Source organism: Corvus moneduloides, chromosome 11 (assembly GCF_009650955.1).
Source record: "Corvus moneduloides isolate bCorMon1 chromosome 11, bCorMon1.pri, whole genome shotgun sequence".
Classification (NCBI taxonomy): Eukaryota; Metazoa; Chordata; class Aves; order Passeriformes; family Corvidae; genus Corvus; species Corvus moneduloides.
In genome coordinates, this window is record NC_045486.1 from 14,332,936 (window position 1) to 14,354,201 (window position 21,266).

General features: G+C 36.7%; 1 protein-coding gene across 6 annotated transcripts in view; it reads right to left on the reverse strand.

Annotated features, from left to right (window-relative positions):
• The window catches only part of CACNA2D3 (calcium voltage-gated channel auxiliary subunit alpha2delta 3), a 398,896-nt gene that overhangs the window by 28,304 nt on the left and 349,326 nt on the right, over positions 1–21,266 (reverse strand). For 3 of the 6 annotated variants that reach the window (XM_032120753.1, XM_032120750.1, XM_032120749.1), the window contains 5 exons: positions 18,160–18,264; positions 16,089–16,150; positions 14,490–14,534; positions 11,099–11,161; positions 8,480–8,550 (listed from right to left, as the gene is read on the reverse strand). In XM_032120753.1, coding sequence (XP_031976644.1) covers positions 8,480–8,550; positions 11,099–11,161; positions 14,490–14,534; positions 16,089–16,150; positions 18,160–18,264 — 346 coding nt within the window. Of the gene's footprint in view, positions 1–1,447; positions 1,494–8,479; positions 8,551–11,098; positions 11,162–14,489; positions 14,535–16,088; positions 16,151–18,159; positions 18,265–21,266 lie in introns of all 6 variants that reach the window. The other 3 variants (XM_032120752.1, XM_032120751.1, XR_004242342.1) reach the window with 2 other exon arrangements.

The window sequence follows — 21,266 nt, forward strand, 5'->3', positions numbered from 1 at the left end:
AAGAAGAAAACACAGTGGGATAAAAGTGACGATATGGAACAGTCTGCTCACAAAGTGGACAGGAAAATAAAAACTGTAACATCGGGGTGGGGAGGAAAGAGGGAATGAGATCATTAAAATAGAGGTTACACAAAAGAGCATAAGAAATACTGTGAAAATTTTGTAAGGATTTTGGCAAACTACAGAACAAAGCAAAAGCGTAACTGGGAGGAGCCAGGGAAGAGACACAGAGAGTGTAACACACAATGGCATAAACAATGTGAGGAGGAGGAGGAGGAGAATACACATCCAACACAATGCTTAAACAATTGGTTCTGGACTAAGATCAGCACATTTAGCCCCAGAAAGTGAAAGAGCCTATGCATTTGAGAGGCTTCTCACAACAGACCACTCGAACTTCAATAAAAGCAGAAACGCACTTCTGCAGTCCCAGCATCTCAGTGCACAACTGATTTGTAACATGGCATTGCTTCTGAAGGAGAGAGAGGTGGAATTTCAGTGCATTGACAGTACAGATATTTGAAGCAGGATGGGTTTGTCTTTGCTTCTTTTTATGAAGGCAAAATATTCCAGGTACCTGCTGTAATCAAATTATGCTAGAAGCCTCCTCAGATGCATAGCAAACAGGGAAATTTACTTATGCTTGCAATCTTATTCATCATTGAAACACTTCAGAGATCTAAATGTAAATTCCAGAACTCAGAGCTAGTACATGGAATTACTGTGATTATTTCTCTAAATCTGTCTGTCCATAGAACAATCAATTAACTTTATCCATCCACATAAACAAAACATTTAAAATCTATAACAGATGTAAAGAATCTTTAGCTGATAATTTGCAACAAGTGTAAATATATAAAACTCACTATTATTTGAACATTTCCATTTGACTGTTGCATCATCAGAGAGACAAAGGAACACAACTGAACAGAGACGGTTAATAGAGATATGAGATGGGACTTCAATGTTTTGCAATGTGTGCCTTGCTTCCAAGTGAAGAGGAAAGGAGAGCACACAAATTCAGCTATGAAAAGAATGTCCCAGAAGCTGCCAAAACCAGGTCATGAAATGCATTCAGCATCACCATGAGGCATTCTGCACTGCATGCCATGAAACCTTGCAACCTGTACCAATAAAATGTTGTATTCCATTGTGGCAGAAACTACTTTTTTTTCTGATCTAATTTTGTGACAGCAATCATCACTAAAAGCTTCTTTATTATGTCTATATTTTCTTTCTGGCTTACAGGCAAAATCTCTAATATATTGGATGTTGTAGCTTCAACTAAACATTTAGCACATGGTCGTACTGCTTACATTATTATTTTTCTCTTGTGTTGAGAATAGAAATGCCTAGGAAGCCATTGTTTTGTGGACTGGCAGAGAGAGGCACATGGGAGACAAACGCATAACTAGAGACCTAAACATGGTGTGAGTTGAACACTGACCATCCTTGGCAGAATCCCGCCCACAGCCAGATCCGCGCACCCAGATCTGCCAAGACAAACAGAGCAGTACATGGTGTAAGCTGTGCTGCCTCTGTGGCATGCAGTAATACACCACTTCCCCTAGCTTTTCCCTTCCTTTTTTTTTTTTATCCTTTAACCATGGTCAGAATCCAGCCTCTGGACAGGAATTTCTAGAGCTCAGCCTGTCCAGCCTTGGTTGGCTCAAGTATTTTATTCCTCGGGATCCAAGCACAGCGTTGTTGTGTGTGCACTTGGACCACCCAGTGATGGAGGCAAGAGATAAATGCATGGACAAGGGCAGTTTACAGATGTTATGGTGCTCTCTGCAGAGTATCAAGAAATTCTATATAGATGAAAGAGTCCCATCCTGCTTCATTTAATATCTAGTCTTAGAAGTAGAATACATTGTATGTCTTAAATGTGATGTTTTTTCAATATATTAATTAACTTTAGTGACTGGTTCATGTTAGAAAGTGTAATCGATGTCTCAACTTTCACTTTCATACAGCAGAACTTCCTGGTCAATCAGAGGACTTCATTATTCTGCTAAGCAGTGGTAATCAAATACAATTATAATACTATTATATATGTACACTAGTATGTATATATGCATACTGTATACTATTCTATATATAGAATATATATACTATTATGATGTCATGTGAAAGATCTATTAAAATTGGAACTCAATTTTTAATATTGATCAAAGCCTTTCCCCCTTCAGAATCTGTACTTGAATTGCATTTCTTATGTAATTATTACATTATGATAGATTCAGTGGTTTCTTTAAATGCCCAAAGATAAAAATGTATTACAATACTGAAGTATGCACTCACACAAATATTCAGAAATACAATTCATATTGCACCCCAACATGCTAGGTTATATTTTTTGTAGGGAGTATACAACAACCTAAGGTTGAATTATGGTTTAAGAGAAAGAAAACCAATAAATAAATGTAGTTTAAACTCCCTTCATTTAACAGGGAAAAAATTTACTAAATTTTAGAGTGATGGCAGAAGGGAAGAGTTTTAATAAACAACCTCAAAATCATATAGAACACTACAGAACTGTTATTTGGAAAGGCTTGATATCATCTGCGGATGCTATTGGTTTTAGGTAGATGTGTTTAGTTTGAGTAAATATAATTGAATCTTCCAGTGTGAAGATTCTGGCTCAGGACAAAATGACAAATCAGCTAGTGTACCAGGTAAAAAAAAAAAAAAAAAAAAAAAGAAAAAGAGAAAACATAAGCAGCAAATCCTTAGAAAGGTACACAGACAGATTTCTGAACAAAAGTCTGGAATGAGTTTTTGGGTTTAGAACAATGTGTTGCCATTTCAGTAACTTTCAAAGGGGCAGTTCAACACCTAGCTCAAAGTTTCTAAAGATGATTCAAACAACTATAGCACAGGATGTGCAAAATATATCAGTAAAAGCCTTACTGCAAAACGATGTTAAAAGACCTGATTATTTTGTGCTAGAAACAAATGGGAATTTTGTAACCCGCTTAAAAGATCAGTGGGTGAAGCTGATAACCACGTTGAAATCTGAACACTGCAACATAGTGAACCAATTCTTGATTCTCTGTTACTGTGAATGCTACTATATGGGTTCCAAGGCATTCACAACTTCAAATCCAGTCGTTTTGGTTTCATTCTTATGAATGTAATAGGAAAGCAAAAGCCGTCCGGCTCTATTCCCTATAAAATGTACTAGAGCGTTTGTAGCCAAAGCAGTTGCCTAAGACACTGTGGTGTTTCTGTGCTCAGGTGTCATTTCCCCAGTGTTGTTTTATTGCTAAAGTCTTCCTGAGATTTTAGAAAATAGGCTTTTTTCTCACTCAGAAAAACTCAATCCAGTGTTGCAGAAGAAAGGCTTCCATATCACCGGTTCTGAAGTGATTTTATTTCAGCTTTAAGTAACTGTTTGCAGCTGACCATATCCTGACCAGCTGATCATAGTCAGGGAACACAACTTCCTACACCCATCTAGGTGCCCAAATCCATGCTCTGTATCACAGCACCTCCCAGGGGAGCTTTGCTCTTGCTACAGATGACATTCCCAAGACTTTCTGACACCACCACGCTGTCAACTTCCACTCCTGAAGTCCACAGAGCAATTGTGTTCAGCATCAGCTGTAGGACAAACGCTATGAGCAACCACCTTAAACTGATGGAAAATAACTTAGCACAACCAAAATGTGCATTGTCAGTTTATGTAACTTCAGGGGTCAAACACATCTTAGTGAAAACCCTCCTATTGTCAATTTCCTGATACAGTAAATTCCACTCCTACTTTGCAATGTACTTACAATTGAGTACGAATCTGGTTCAAGAAAATTAAACTTCCAAGACCTACCAGAAGCACAGGATATATTGCCAGATATACTCTACTGCTTTCAGCCAGGTTTTCATCACACCCATGGATTTCTACTTGGTAGTATAAAATACCACCACTGATAACTGTAGCAGCTGAGAGGTCTTCAATGCATAAAATTTCAAAAGTTTTGTCACCAGTTCAAGGTCTGGTGGTTTTCAAATAATGTGTGGGAATAATAAGCTTTTTACCACGGAAGTAAATGTCAAGTCCATAGGAAAAGAAATGCTCTAAAGAGCTGAGCAAAGGAAGCCAGTGATACAGAAGTCCTAATTACTGACACTATGCTTATTCAGTAGTCTGTGGAAAAGTTAGTGGTGACTACAGCTCACTTGTGGTGGAAAGATGTTCATTAACTCAGACAGAAGATGTGCAGCCTATCTGGCATTCTCACAAGGAGGGGAAAGAGGGACAGTGTTGAATGGTGTGAAGAGCAAACCAGTTTCTAAGTCTAGAGAGGTTCCTGTGGGGAGGTAGCAGGACACTGTGAGAAACCCCAGACTGTTGCTGCTCTGGCTCTCACACCTGCACTGACAGATAGATTATTAGTGTCCAGAAGCTGCCAGGATAATACCTTTCACCAAAATCAATGGAAAGAATAAAAATAAATTACAACATTTTGACAAAACAAACTTGTCATCACATATCTTTGCTTTTATTGCTCAGCTACTCCCAATTGCCAAGATTCTCAAGGAATAACACGTATAAAAACTACAACTCAACCTGTATTTACAGACTATGGAATGAGAACTCATTTATGTAGCACATATGCCTGTGTTTCTCCTTAAGTGTATAAACTGATTCTGTATATGAATACACTGCATTAAAAGTAATATTTACAGAGTCATAAAGTCAAGCAATGCCTAAAACTCAGATTTAACACATTAATTTTAGATATCACACAAACAAAATAGGAGCAGCAAACATACCCCACAGCAATGTGGGAGTTTTAGTGTGCAGGTACCAGATGCACATTTAGTAAATGCCAAAAAGAAGCCCAAAAACTTGTTGGTAATGACAATTTGTCCAAAACCAAGTCCAATAACTGCAATTTCAAATGTTCTTTTAGGCTATCACTGATCTTCTCCAAAGCATACACGTACAGTATGCCCAATTAATAGGCAGCCAAGTCCAAGAGTGTAAAAATCCACATGAAAATAAACACAAATTTTAAATCTTGTTAGCACAAACAAATTTTAGGAATATCTTAATAAAATGTTTAAATAAGAAAGACTGGCCAAAATAGAAAAATATCCTTCATTTGGAGGCTGATCTGCCTCAGTGAAAATTGTGTCTCGTTGTTGAGCAACTAGTTACTGTTCTCATGGTTTGGCTTTAGGAATTTACTAAACTACTTGCTAGGAGAAGAACAAAATTCTGAATTTCTTTTATACACATAACCTGGGGGCAAAACACTTGCTAGGTTTTGCTTATGAACCAAATCAAGACAGAGAGATGAAAGTCTGCCTCTGTGTCCATGTGGAGAGCACAGGTGAAGGATCTGCACTACAAGAAAATGAGAAACAAGAGAAACTCTCAGAACAACAAGAACTTGACAGAGTGAACCTTAGCACCTGGGAGAGCTGCATTTCAGGGGTGTGCCACTTCAGTCATACATCCTGACAGCATGATCAAATACCAATATTGCCAAATACCATAATTACAAAATTACTAAATACTAAATACCAATGCCTAGACTCTTCTATGCAAGAGGATGCCTGGTGGAAAGAGAACTGTAAGAGGAAATGGAAATGATGCTGCTTCCGTATTTGTCATATAGATTGCTTAGTTTTCCTCCTACTGGAAAGGGTGAAACTGTTTTGAAGGCAAGAGATGTTTCATTTTCTCTTACAGATTTATTATGTTTATTTCTTTAGGGATCTCATTGCTTTGATAGCCCTTAATTTTCCTGATGTTAGTGTTGGCTTTTTAGATTTTCATGGTTTGAGCTGTTGATTTTTTTTCACTGTTTTTATATAAACAAAGTGCCGAGAAAACCATAAAGAAACTTTTCTAAGTTATGTGAAGCAGATACTTTTCCGTAAGCACATCCTAATTTATTTAATAATACATTTAAATCATATTTAAATTATTTAACTGTGTGCAATACTTAAGGTATAAGATAAACATAATTTTGCTAAATGAAATCATAGAGCATGTCACGTTGCTGTGCAGGCACTGATATAATTTTTCTCCCTAATTATAAACCCCATAAACTAAGAAAATATACATACATACATATGCACACATTATTCAAAAGAAGTACTGAGTTTAAAGAAATTGAGGAGGGAAGGAGGTATTTAAGTTCCCTTTAAAAAATAAACAGCGAACACAAAAATTGAATTTCATCCTGCTGCAGGTTGAAAAGAAATATAGTCAGCAGCAAACAGCCCCCTTTTGTTTAGCACTTCCATCTCAATCCTACAAAGCACTTCTATATCACTCCAAATTTGTGGTAGTTGGGAGAACAGTCAAAGAGTTATTTCATTCCTTTTGTGGATGCAGAGCCTGGAAGCTGGCAGGAATCATGAGGTGAGAGCACATACTGCCACTGCCACTCAGATCACTGGAAGAGCAGACTCCCATCTCCACTGGAGTTGCCAGCAAACTCTTCTGCAGGGAAGATCAGGCGCCACAGAACCTTCTAAACTCACCAAAAAGGGAGCCCGACCAGCTCAAACAGGGCAGGGTCATAAAATTCACCTGTTGGACAGTGCATGCCATGTAAGAAGCAAATTGCAAGAAAGGCTGGCTCTGGGTATTATCAGAATGAAATGCAATGAACAGAGCTCGCTCTCTGCTTTGTCTCCGTGGTAAGAGCAGCAATGACAAGTGCAATGTATGCAATGCCCACACTGTGCTCTCAGGGAAATGGTCCTGGTGACAGACCTCACCACTGCAGCAAGCACTCTTTTTATTTTCTTCTTATTTCATATAAATAAATTTTGGAAAAACAAAACACAACCCCCACCCAGACAAATAAATAATCTTAAAAATATTGTAAAAGTGCCTGATTATTTTTCATGAGAACCAGCAAAGACTTCTTCTTCATATTGTTGGAATAATTTATTTAAAGGCTTCATCTAACACAGCTCAAAGATAGGGTTTTTTTGCTGCTGCTATCTGCTGTACAGGAAGTTGCTCACTTGCAATTACTCCACTTTGATCCTCTCCCATCTTTAACTGATTTGCAGTGGTCAGTTTATCACGGTTGAATAACTGACTCGTGTTTACACTTCCCTTAGTATGCAGCTCAGTTGTACTGAGCTTATTATCTCTAATCACGAAGTCCAAGACCAGCAAAATCCTTACCAATGGCCCACTCCAAAGAGCCACCCACTGCATTTTAGATGGAACTCTCAAGCTATGCCTGTTTTCTCACTGGTGGTGCCCACCACTGTCAATCACTGAGTAGAAGTTCTGTTTGAAATTCTTTGCTGGGCAGAACAAAACAAATTGGAACAAGTTAAAACATTATGTCTTCGTTGTGACTGTGTGTTGTCCTTTGGATTAAATAAAATGCTTCATCTCTTGTATAAGCAGATCCTTTCATTGCCAAACCCAGTCCATAAACAGGTATTGCTTTAATTCCTTCTACAGCATATGTTAAAAATGTGGTGCTAAATGCAAAAAAGTTGCCACCTTTGGAAAACTAGGATTGGGGATGATTGCATGAGTGGTAGATCCTTACATTTCAGGTCAGTCATTTACTGGGAGCAGTACTCAGCTATCATGCACAGAAGCAGCACAGAAAGCTTTCTGCCTTTAAGGGAGCTGATTTACCAAGCAAGCCCATGAACCACCTGTTCAGGGAGCCTCTGTACACACCCTCACAGGTAATAAATAAACCTTGATTAATGGTTTATTTAGTAATAAATTTATATCAGTAATATGTCTTTTTATTCATACTAGAAATGCACAGAAAAATAAAAAGCAAAAGTATAAAATATATTATCAGCAGTTTTCTTGTTCTGTAGGTGGACAAAGAGGTACAGAACAGTTCTTAGACCACATGAAAGCCATGAAGACTCCAGTGGTGAGTTATAGATTAAAGGGAAAAGATTTTTCTTAATTCCCCAGATGGCATAATTTATTTCAAAGGATAACACATAAAATCACGGTTATTTTTTAATGTCATTGTGATAACTAAGACCAGGCCAATAGTCACAAAGATAATGTTCAAAGATAAGTTAGCATGTGAATGGAGATGGATTACTGGGAGAACACACTTTCCCTTCAACAGCAGGGCATTTTGCACTGTCTAGGTCGAGCAATCTCCAACTTTTTACAGGTCAAAATGATAATGTGGCATCTATGTCTTGCTTTAGAGCTGTTTAAAACTGCTCAGTAGTGGATGTGGCCCAATCCCTTCTCCACCTGAGCCCAGTGGGAAGAGGAAAGGGACTCAATTTTAACATTGTAGTCAAATAAACCATTCTTTTAATAAGAAACTCACGGTAGGCTGACTCCAATACTGTCAATATTTGCTGTGTGTGGAACCAAGTTACAGTCAGAGTGTACAGAAAAGAGGCACAGATGACAATCCAGCCACACCACCACTCTTGGCTTTCTTCTACATGACTTTAATTTTTTTGTTAAAACATTTTTAAGAGATAAAATGTTAATTCTTACCTCTTAAAAGAGCCCATTGTTAGTAACTTGTTCATTACAGCCCCTTCAACCTCCCCAAAAAAGTAACCAGTCTGTAAGGGGAAAATGCAAGGAATTACCAAAAGCGTAGATACATGCAAAAAAAAAACACTGGATGCAATTTAAACTGGCGTATTCTAGGATCTGATGAGTGGCTTTGACAGTTACATAGACAGGTTTTCAGGACTGCTACTACATAAAATCTGAAGAGGACTTCCCAGTAAGGGCAAGTTGTTGGGATTATATTATTACCCCTGAGCAGATGTGAGAGCTTAAACAATATATTGAGGTACCTTATATAACATCTAATATCAGAAAAACAAAAGCCATTCAAAACTAAAGCTTGTAAAGAAAACACACTAATCTGATCACAAACTCTTGTGATTAAAATGTTTCTCAAAAAATATATAAACAGGTTGTGAGAGGATTTCATAAACAGTCATTAAAAAGCGTTGTTTATAATTCCTGCATGACCTGTTTAAGGAGCTGGAACAGTACATTTCATCAATCCTATAAATTTTAACTCCATTCAGAGTCATTTCATGCTTAAAACCACTCAGCCTGATGAATTACTCATTTTGTCCCTATTCAGTACTTGTGGACTAATAAAAATAAATCTCTGTTGAGGAAACAAACATTGCTGTTATGAATTTGGTCCGCAGGATGGAAGTGGCTCTGTCATCTGCAGCCATTCATGTGACAGTGGAAAATCTTGCAAGTACAGCACTTTTCTACCTTGGGAAGACCTGTTTTATTTTAGATCCTCAGCTCCCAGAAGGATTGAATATTTCTCTTCATTGTTTAAAGGGAGAAATCCCACAATTTATGAGGGGGAAAGGGCACTACACTCTCAAATTGCATGGATTCCATAGGTTTTGTAAGAACTAAACCCCAATTCCATTACAAGGAACTTAGCTGACCTCAAGTATGCACCTGGGAGTTTGCAGGCAGAAAAGTTACAGCCCTAGCTAAAAAAAGGCATTCCTTCACCTAAAAGGCAAGTACTGCCTTTTTTTTTTTTCTTTCCTCAGGGGAATCTTGGAACATTTTCCAAAACATATGGGTATGTTGAGTCTCCTAGAAACACAAGGAACATGAATAAAAATACCAGCTTCAATAGCCATGGCTGACTGATGAAGAAAGATTACCCTAATGATTGGAGAGGCAGGCAACATCAAGAAATTCCAAACCATAAATGCCTCATATAACCTTAGATAGTAATAAATCTGATTTATCAAGTTGTGCACCAGTCTTATGAAGACATTTCAGTGACAGTTCTCTCCACAAAAGCTCCCTTTGTAAATGCTAGTTCTCCCCCAAAGCAGTCACACCCGGGTTATCGTTGGCTTTTTAGTACATAAGGATTTAGTTGCAATTCAGAAGAATTACTTTGCCCCAAAAGCCTGATTCTTGGAGCAGCTCAGGTCATGTTTGGAAAGCTGATATAAAAACAGTGCAGAATCAACCCCAGATAGGTCAGGAATTGATAAGGCATCATCCCACTTCCCTACCCCTTCTCTATCCACAATAGACTGTATACACACTACATGTATAAAATAGACATATACTATTGTAAACTTATCATAGATTTATATAACCCTAGAGACTTCTCTGCTGTCCCTCTTAGATTCATTTAACTAACAAAACAGGTCAGAACACATTTCTAGCCTAGTTCTGGTGCAACAGTTGTCCAAACTATTCACAGGTATATGTAAAGGCTTCTATCAGGTAACTACAAAAAGAAACATCTCTTCCTAATATTTATTGGCCATAGCCAGATATGAACCAGCAAATCACTGACACAAATCACTGACACAAATCACAGCTCTGCACCTGTAAATAGTAACAACAACAAAAGGGGAAACAATGAGACAAACGTTTTAAGTGCATCAAGATCATTCCATAACGAGTGTATTTCTTTGGTAATGCCAATCCTATCTAATTCAGATAGGGCTAAGTAGGAGTGTGGCTTCACAATCCCAACACATAAAAACAATTCAACTTCAGACAATTCTGGCATGACTGGGGCACCATCCCAGCAGTTTTCAGGCAACAGTTAGTGAGAATGGTGATGGCTCCTTCATAAGGTTTGCAGGACTAAGAAAAACATTCTGTGATTCTGTGATAATCTTATTTCTTGTCCTCTCCATTGTGATGCTGAGTGCTTAGTTTTAGTCCTTCAATGACTGTAATCCCCTTCAGAAAACAAACTTCTCAGCCAACATCTCTGTAAAATCTCATTATCTCAAGATTGAATGTAAAAGCTCTGGGTCCTCCCCTCCTCCCTTCCCAAACTTTCCATATGATAAAAATGGCACAGAGAAATTTTTTTTCTTGGAGTAAAAACCTCTTACAGAAGACAGACACTTCTGTAGTGAGAAAGGTCTTTAAGAGAACGTTTATGAGTTTAAGAATAGACACTGCTCCAATGGGAGACAGAAACTGAGCTCTTGTGAGAAAAAAAATTATATTCTTTGTAGAAGGAATTTTTTTTAAAATTTTGTGTTTCTAATTCCTTACCATTTTCAGATGGTGGCCTATTTTAAAAAAAAGTAATTTTAGATTAAGATATTACATGAGAAGACTCAAGAAAAATCTTACCTGTTGATAGTCTTCAGATACTAAAATAAATCCATTGTTATCTATTAGGTAACAGTTGATTGTCTGAAAAATAATAAAAAGCTATTTTAATTTTTGATGTTAAGATACAGCAATAAGTTAATTATATACTTTACTTCTAAGACAATTCTAAATGGGTAAAAGCTTCAGGTTGTTATAGGGTTTTACATAAATTCTAAGTGAGTGCAGACTTGACTTATGGGATATTATCCAATTTAATTTGTATGCATTTTTTTCATGCAAAACAAAACAAAGATGTGTACAGAATAGGAGGATAATTACTAACAAGACAATTAAAAACAAACATAAAAAACAAGAGCCTGTGTTTTTATAATCTGTTCTTAAAGGTTTTCCTTATAACAAAGTTTGCAAAGGCACAGAACTTTGGTGTTCCTGATGGCTTCTCCTGTGTTTGGAGCAAAACATCAGCACAATGTCATTACCCTAACGATGTATTAATGAAAACACAGTGTCAGCCTGCAGAACCAACAGGGGACCAGGTAATATTTTTTAATTTGTTCGTTGGGGGATGGGACCAGAAACTTCTGTAAAAGAGGCCCCACAGGTCTCCTAAAGCTTTTCAAATTGTATTTTTAATTGGGAACTGGATTTAGAGGTAGGACTGTTAGCTTTTCGTAGGTCAGACGTCTGAACTGTATAAAACAAGGTAAAGCCAAATCAGTGCTTCCCTCCACACACACATGCACCGTTTTAACCTCATGGAATTACTTGCTACAGGCAAAGTTTTAATTACTGCACTTCAGAGTTTAAACATAAGGTTCAACTCAAACCCTGAAACCCTGATATAACTCAGTTTCTCCTCAGTATTGCCAAATACCTATCTCAGTGTTAAATCTTTATTGTGTTTCTATTTTTGGTCTAAATCAGCAAACATTTTTACTCTTGCTTATTGAATTTTTGATGACATTTGTGAAAAAGGAAAAAATAAGTGGAATGTCTGCCAATATAGGAATCCTCCAGGCTTTGTTTTTAATTTGAAACCCTTCCTGCTGCAAATGGGTTGTACAGAAATATGACAAAAGATGCTTTCTGCTACACTACACATCCAGCAAAATCTCTGTGCTGTTTTAGGGAGGAAATCAGCCCCATACAGTAGTAGCTGTGCAAGAGGCAAAAATGCAGTCTGATATTTCCCAAGATGCTTAGATGTGCCTGATTCTCATTCTGACCACATATTAGTACAGTTCTGTGGGGCCAAAGAAGAGGAGAGATTTGCACAAATGCTGGCTTGAAGTAGATTTTTTAAAAAAAAAAAAAAGCTGAAATCAGGCAAAAGTTCAGAATGATCATCATTCCCTAATGCAAATGCAGGATATTCATTCTAATAGGAGAACCCAAGCTACAAGCACCCTCAGTGACAGAAAACCTGTCAAAAAGGAAGTTGAAACAACTCATTTTCAACCTTTGATCTGCTAGAAAGCCCAAAGTTGGCAAATGCAATGTGAAAAGCTGATGATGCTGGCAAAGAACTGAGCAGAGCTGATGCACTCAAAAGAGGCAGCTCCTTAACCTCAATGGTGTGTGAAGGATGGAATTTCAGAAGGAGGCTCTAACAGCACAACACTGCTCTCCCCAAAGCCAACCAGAAACCTCCCACTGACTGGATGAGGAGAGGAACTAAGTCAACACAGAGATCTTTCGAGGATACATATTTGCAGTCCTCATGCATGAAAGATTAATCTAAAGATACTCCTTTAGAAACAATATTTCTCCATAGAATAGAAAATAAATAGAAGAAGTCATGCTGGACAAGAAAAAATGTAGGCTTAATTTCATAGTTTATGGCTTATATGCTGTTGGGAAAATACTGGCTCGATTCAAGAATTAGTGGCCACGTCTCAAATCTCTAAGATTTAGTCATTCCCTAGCATGGTTCAGAACTTTAAAAGTTACTGATTTTTTAGCAATGCTATTGGAAACAGGCATAATGCAATAAATGGAATCTATATACTTTTTGTGGAATGTGAAGATAAGAGGGTTTCTATTTCAATCCATTTCAGAAATATTAACTAGGAAAAAAAAATATTCATTCAGGACTGTTCATTCACCACTTGCCAGCAAGATAAATAACCTTCAGTATTCATCACTGTGCTAAAGAAACAGCTTGTAATTTATCTCTAGCACTGACAAAGGGCAGCAGGGTGCATTCACTCGCTATTAGCAAATCTCAAACAGATTTCTGATACAAGATTAATGCGTGGGATAATAGCATTTGCATAGGCTAGAGCTGTATAAAAGAGGTCTAATTCACAATGTTTCACAGGTATTGGAAGTGAACTATGCTCACGTTTGGCCAAAGGTTCAAGTTCAGTGAATTTCAGATTTCAAGGGGAACGTTCCATAGGTGGAGGGTCCCTGAGCTTGTAAAACCGTAGGCATGAAGTCCAGAATAAACACAGCAAGAATGTTAACTGAGGTCTGAGAACACATCTGAATTACAGTAACTTTGATCCAGTTCAAGTCCTTTATGTATTTTTCACAGCTCCAGTATTCAATAACAGTAATGGAATGTAACTTGGGTTAAGAAACCAAAAATGAAAAAGAAAGAAAACAGAACATTAAAATAAAATGTGAGGCATCAGAAAAACAAGAAAAAATAAGCAAATTCAAAGCTCTCAAGAAAAGAAAGTATTTTCAATTAATAGGTTGTCTCTATTATAGGATCAAAGATATCACACACTCATTAATTAATTCCCTTTATTTTTAATTAATTATACTTACAATTAATATATTACTATTAGTAGTCATTAATATTTATTGACTATTGTGCCATTCAATTGACATTAATGTCTTCGTGTTTACTTTTAATTTATACCATAAACGTTCAGCAGATATTTCCTTGCCATTGAGAGAAGCTGTGAAAGTTAACAGACTCACCAGAGGAGCTGTGATATTTGTTTGAATCCTACCAACAATGTGTTTTGTCATTAAGAGAAAGTCTGGAATCTCTAAATCAGCAGTGTTCATGCTCTTACTAAATTTCTACATATGGTTATATGGCTCCTGCTGGTGTCCAGCTGAAGACTTTAAACTGCTAGTGGGTTTTTTTTTTTTTTTTGTCATTAACAATAAAGTGGTAAACAAATGCCTTGGCACGTCTTCAAATTATTTCCCAAACTGGACTCACAAAGCAGAAATTATTGCAACACGTGTTTGAGGTACTGGAGTCAACCTTGTAATTCAGTGGGTATCTGTGACAGGCATAACAAAAGTCTCACTATCTAAATAGTGTAATATTTACAAGGTGATTCCAAATTACATCGAAAGATCATAATGTAGAAATTAAATTCATCAACTTTATCTTCTACTGCAGTAGAGGTATACATGGGAAAAAAACCTGTTAATTACTTACTTCATCATCACAACTTATAGCACATCTGCCATCGAGAGATGCACACTAAAGATGATACAAAAAAAAAAAAATCAATAAAAAGCTTTCAGTCCTCATTTGATGATTACAAAATAAAACATTTTATAAATTCATATGAGCAAAATTTTAAAGGAGTTGATATTGATTACATCTTTATCTAAATTAATTCTAAAAATGACTAGCAAACTTTTGAATTGTTCACCAAACATGTTCTGTTCCTCTTGGCAGAGAAAGGGTTCATTCACACTGTGACAATTTCCACTGCTTTAAGTTGCACAATCTCCTTCATACTCTAGAATCTTTGAGACCATTCATGGATGAGAGGTGATTCTCCAATAGGGGTGGGGTCAGGGTTTATTCTCTGTAATAGCACAGTTCCAATCGATTCTCAGACTGGGGATGGCATCTCCTAATCTTTAGAGAGTACCTTATTATCCTCTTCAGTGAGTAAAAATTCTATCCCTGAATGGTTTAGGTTAAGTTTATTGAAGACTGTGAGTGCCAACCATGATTCAGTAATGTGATTTTGTTAATTAATCTATGTGATCCCACAGTTACTGAGTGTTAGAGAGAAAACCTGAGTGAAAAGTCATGATTCTGCTATCACTGGAAACAAATACCACACTTTTTTTTACTGATTACACTTTTTATAAGAGAGAAAAACCACATGCCAGCAAATTAACTCTTTATGTATTGGGGCCTAAAATTAATAAACTTTTTAATTTTTTCCTGTCTTGGGGTGACTTGCTGTTGTATTCCCCATTGCTGCCCTATGCCCAGAAATTAGTTTTATGCCTTTCTATCCCTTTAAACTGAGGCTGAGAGGGGGGAGAGAAAAAACCCAACAAAACTTTCAAAACAGTTTTGCAGTTTGTTTTTGTGTTTTTCGAGGACACAGAGACAGAGACGGCTCTTGGCATCCAGCCGGGGCAGGAGAGGGAGAGCGGAGGGAAGCACCTGGCTTGCTGCTTTCCAGGCAGCTTTGGGCCAGGTTTTTCAGCTCCTTTTCCTCAGGAGAGTTGAACTTGGTTTTCCTGGGACTCTGATTTTTTTCCCTTCTTCTCTGCTGGACTGTTTCAACATCAGAACACATCGGGAGGACTTTCCACCAAGCACAGAGGGCCTGGCCCTGGGCCAAGCCCCAGCTCCAAGGAGGAGGGAGACAAAGGTACAACTCTAACATTTTCCCAGGTTTTTCTCCACAGTGAGAGATTTTATTATTTAGCATTATTTTCCTTTTCCTTTGTGTTTGTTAAAGAAATAGTTTTTATCTCTTTCACTTTCCTGCGAGGAAGAAGATTTTTTCCCGAACCTGGTGGGGGAGGGATGGTTTGTACCCTGCCTTCGCTCACAGGATATATTTCTAAATTTGGCCAAACCAGCACATTTCCAAAAATCAAGCAACTCTTGTTCACCACTGAATTCTCCTTTTCTGTAATGGTGAACCTGAATGTAAAACCAGAACATGTCTTCCAATACATTATTTCTTTACAATGGTTTGCTTGTGACAAGATCATCACTTCCCCAGTTAAAAATCTGTTGTGGATTCAATGATAAAGAAAAATTCAGTTTAAAATATACCTGTCTGCTTGCAGTCCAAAATTTCCGCTGGAAAAATTCAAGTTTCATCTGGATACCTACAGCTGGGAAAGGAAAATATAAATAAATAAACTCAACAAGCTTAATTCCTTCAAAATAATTCTTTAAAATTAGTCAGAAAGAAAAGGTTTCATAATGAAAAGTTAAGCCCTAAAATAAAAAACCACAACTAACTAAACTGATGAAACCACAGTCATATTTTAAACCATTTAAACAGAAAGATGCTGCTTGTATAATGTGAAGAATACACATGGCAAAAAAAGAAAAAATCATCCAAATTGCATGTCTCCATAATTAATATCAAAGAACCACAAGCTGAACATATTTATGTTCACACCAATCTCATTTATGTTTTCCTAGAACCAATATAACAGCTGTAGGGAACCCTCACAATGTGTTTTCTGCTGAAACCCATGAAGATTTGCTGAAACAACATGAAAATGTTGGTTAACATTTCAAGTGATGACTATTTTGAGGTCATTTAATCCATAAATTATCAGTGGAACACAAGAAGCATTAAAAATGTATTTGAAAAAATCGAAGGTAAGAGTATTATGTATAATTCTGTTAAAGGAAAATATCTGGCAAATATTACTGGGTATAATTTTTTTTTAAAAATTATATTATTATAATGGATTGCAATTTTATGAAATAATTATTCAAGATACTACTGGTTTAAATTATATATTTATCATAATCTCAGGTGGGATTATGTTTTTCCAAATATCAGTGAACCTTTCTTCCAGCCTAGTCTGATGTTCCTATCACTGTTTCTATTGAAGAGCAACATAATGCACTGAGGTTTGCAGAAGATCCAAAAGCAGTTGATTCTTCTGGTTTCATCTTCCTAAACAGAGAGAATTCAAAAAGCTTTAAAAGTCTGAAGATCTAATGCCTAGCAAAATCATGTTTCTTTAAAAAACAAAGCCTCAAAAAAAAAAAAAAAAGTTGTTTTGGAAAACTGAATAAAATTTCATTTCTTCATTCCTCCTCTAGGGTCTACAGCAGGAATAGTTTAAAAACATATTTACATTTACATTATTGGTACTTGCTTTTGCAAATGCACACACACTGATGTCATGCACATATTTCATTTTGTGTTAGCAGGTAGAGAAAAGTATGTGAAATGAAATGTGTAATGAACTGATACAGAGGGATGTGAAATTACATAAAGAATTTTCTTAATAGAGCAGGCTATAAATATTTTTCTGCTATCTCTAACTTATGGATTGTGTGCTTATGAAAGTAGAGAAATCCAGCTTTCCTTCTGAATGAACACCAGAGGAGACTGTCTCCAGATACATTTTATTATCTAGGAATTAATATGAGCGTCCATAAGAAAATGCTCTCTGACAGCCATGCAGCACAAGTTTGCTTCATCTATTGCTTGCCTTTGGGTTCATTCCTAGCACATCCTGCCTGCTTTTTCGGAAATGCAGGCAAAACACACACAGGCTTTCAGGAACTTTCCACAAGGAAACCACACCACTTCTGGATGCTGTGTCAGCATGGGAAAGGCCAATCTCGTGTGCTTGTAACAGGCAGAGATGTGTGGACTGTACTTAGATATTGTTCATTTAAGGTCCTGGTAAGGTCAGCCCTTTGGGGTTCACACTGTTAGAGACAGCACCACCCAGAAAACTATTGTTCTTGAAAACTGTTAATGACAATTAATGAAAGTATCATAAACATTAATTAAAATGTTAAAACTCTTGTTATCCTCCAACAAAATAATATGTGTATACAAATTTGAGCAGGATTTTGGACTAGATGAGCTCAGGAGGTCCCTCCCACTCTAAATTGTCTTATGATTCTGATTTAAGTGTAAATGTTTTGTAGAAAAGCAGTAACTTTACAGCTCAGAACCCTCCTTACAGACATAGAAAGTCAATATGCACTGAAAGTTTTCTGTGTCCTGTACAAAACCTACCACACATCACAATCTGAATCAGTAACAAGATAATTACAGCAAAGTTGATCTGCAAAAGATTCCATGTTCACTGAGTCACAACGGAATGCTGCAGCATAACAAGAGATGAAATGCTGAGATTACTTTCTATGAAAAGCAGAGCATCCCTCTTCATGAGGATGAGGAGAGGCAGCTGCAGGCTTGGTTTCAGAGTACCAGCTCTAAGATTTTGATGCTTTCTTGGACAGACTGTGAGGGAAAGTAAAAGACAGAGAGGAATATTGGGCTTGCTCCCGCTTGAGCAGATTCCACAGTTTCAGCAGTAATTTGTGCAGAAAGTGAAGGTCCAGGCATTATCAATTTAGTTATTACCTACCTTTAAAAAACAAAACAAAACCAAACCAGTTTATTTCTCTAACTTTGTAAAGAGCTGTATCTTTAATCTCTGAGGTACAATGCCATTGAAGAGGGTAAAAGGCAATACAATGTTACAACAGCAACATTTTAATGTATTTCCATTGTGAAGTAATTCCTCAATTAGAGTTCTGAAATCCTTTTACTTAGGATTAAATAATGAACTACTACATGATGTCAACTACATGATGGCTGGACTTGATTTACAGTTGGGCTTGATGATCTAAAGGGTCTTTTCCCATCTACATGATTCTATGATCTGTACCTGTGCTTGCAGGATAGGAGAAGAGAATACATCTCATAAACATGGCATCATGAAGGCAGTTTTAGAATGAGGCAATTTTTTTGAGACTTCTATCTTAATATGAGATATTAATCTCACAGTTTTGTCTTATTTACACATTGTTCCCTGCAGAATTCTTCCCTGTCACAGAATGAGTAGCTTCTAAATATTCTGTATTCTACAAAATATATTCCTAAATGAAAATTACTAATAGTTCCTAAAATTCAGCTAAAAATTGTTTGAACGCCTCTAGATTTGAAAGAATTAACTGTTAATGTATAGGAAAATAATTTTCTTTTCAACCCCTCATGTGATTCTAAAGCACTTTTGCAGGCTTTTCCCTCCTGAGCTTTTCAAGAACTTTGTGACTAGAAGATGACTTTTTTTTTTGTCTGATCATTTAATGCCATAAGAGCTATTCAAATATACTTCAAAAGGTTTTTGAGCCTATATATTCTCCTGAGCAATCCCTAATCCTTCAGCACTAGAGAACTTCAGAATAAAATATCTGTGCTCCAAGCCACCCAATATTTAAATCTATGTTTTACAAACTGGCTACATGTGGGGGGAAAAGGAAACAGGAGAATTTCAAAATTATGTCTCCCATGTCACTAATTCATAGTTTAGCCTTCTGGGTGTAACAGCTACCACAGAGGTTTAGATTAAAAAGCTATAATTGCACTGAAATTTTTCTACATATTGGTCAGGAAAGTACCCAGGTAACTGCCACAAATAACAAAAACTCTAACTGAGCTTTGTGTGGAACATACATTTCAAAGTATAAGGTATTCTTCCACATTTCCAGGCTTGGTTCAACCAAAATGGCCAAAGGGTAAAAATTGTTTGTCTTCAGCCAGGAAAAAATGAGTTTTGTGTTCACTGCTGCCTTTTCTCTAATGTCACAGAGGAGAATGGGCTGGAGCTGCAGGAGGGCAGGCAGGAGAAGAATTGATGGGAACTGATGGAGGGGTATTTTGTGTTATGTAACACAAAATGTGTCACTTCAAACAAATGTTGCAAATCCAATTTTTTGTTTTAATCACATCAGCAAATTTACTTAGGTGATTCAAATAAATACCTTTAATTCTGCCTATGGAAAACAGTTATTAACTCCCTGAGATTTCCTCCCTCTGTTTAATAAAGTGGCTGCTATTTTTGTAGTGCAGACCCTGTGAAATAACAGATGGTTGAGAACGACAAAGTTAAACTCTTGGCTCAGTGATAATTATTGCTAAATAAGTAATTTCCTTATGCATCGATTCCATGGCTGAAGGTAATATTTTACTCTCTCAGTGGGTTGCTTTCAGGATGGAAGTATTGGGCAGTTCTCAAATGCTACATGGCTCAGGGCTGCTTAGTATCGAGGCAAACATGAAGGAAAACAAATCACTACTCGGAATAGATCAGGATTGCTTATGTTCATTTCAATCTCCATGGTTAAGTAAATAGACAGAAAGATAAGGAAATCCTTCCTCAACAAATTACTTCTGTGCAAAGAATTAGAATCCTTCTTAGGTTCTAAGTAAAAAGAATAATTTCCTACTTAAAATTTGAGAGAGGAAAATAGATTAGACTGATTTATTTCAGGCAAGAGAGGAGCTGAGTCTCCCTATAAACCTGACAAATGGATTCCCAATACACAATTATAGGAAAAAGCAGCAAAAGCTAAAGGGATTTCCATTCTCTGAAATATCTATACACTATGACACTGTATATAATAAACACTAGATCAACAAGGTTACAAAAATGCCTTAAGGTCTCCATTCCTTTTCCCACAGAATACAGTAGAGGTTAAGGCTCTTTCACATACATAAAAGATGCCTAAAATCTTAAGGACATTTTGGCCTCCTGTTTCCGATGGAATTATCTTAAATGAGGTTTAACTTGGCTTCAAAATAAGAAATCTTGGATAGAGACTTGTAGCAGGATTATTTTTCAATCTGTATCACCTCTGTGTATTGAGCTCAGGCTCTTTAAGATGCTCTTCTTTTTCCCTACTAGTATTAACTCTGATTTATCATCTTTTAAAATACAACTACATGCTATCCAGAACACACTTTAATACTTTTTAAAAAGTTGTTTGCACTTCTATTTATACACTAAATCTGTTTCAGTTCAAAATCTGTCTTCAGTGTTTAGCTCAGGCAAAGAAGGAGACACTGACTCTGCTACACCCCAGTGCACAACCCTGAGATGTAAACACCATAACTGTAAAGAACAGCCAATACAGATTAATACAAGAATCCCACCACTAAAGATGATAAAAAAATTATAAAAATAGGTGTTTTATGTAGAATGATTAAGAATAAAATCTAGGTATTTTTCTTCCCTCAATTCCAAGAACTCTTAGCTAACAAATTAGAGGTATTCCAACAGGAACTTTCTGCCAATAATATCTTTAGGTAATAAGTAACAAAGTTATGCTCTGGTATCCCCCAACATAGCTGTACTCTCAGTGACAGTCATTCTCAAATCACATGCAGGATGTATAAAAATGTGAACGAGCACTTGTGAATTGGGCACTTCCCAAACTGCTTCTAATCCCTGGTTCAGT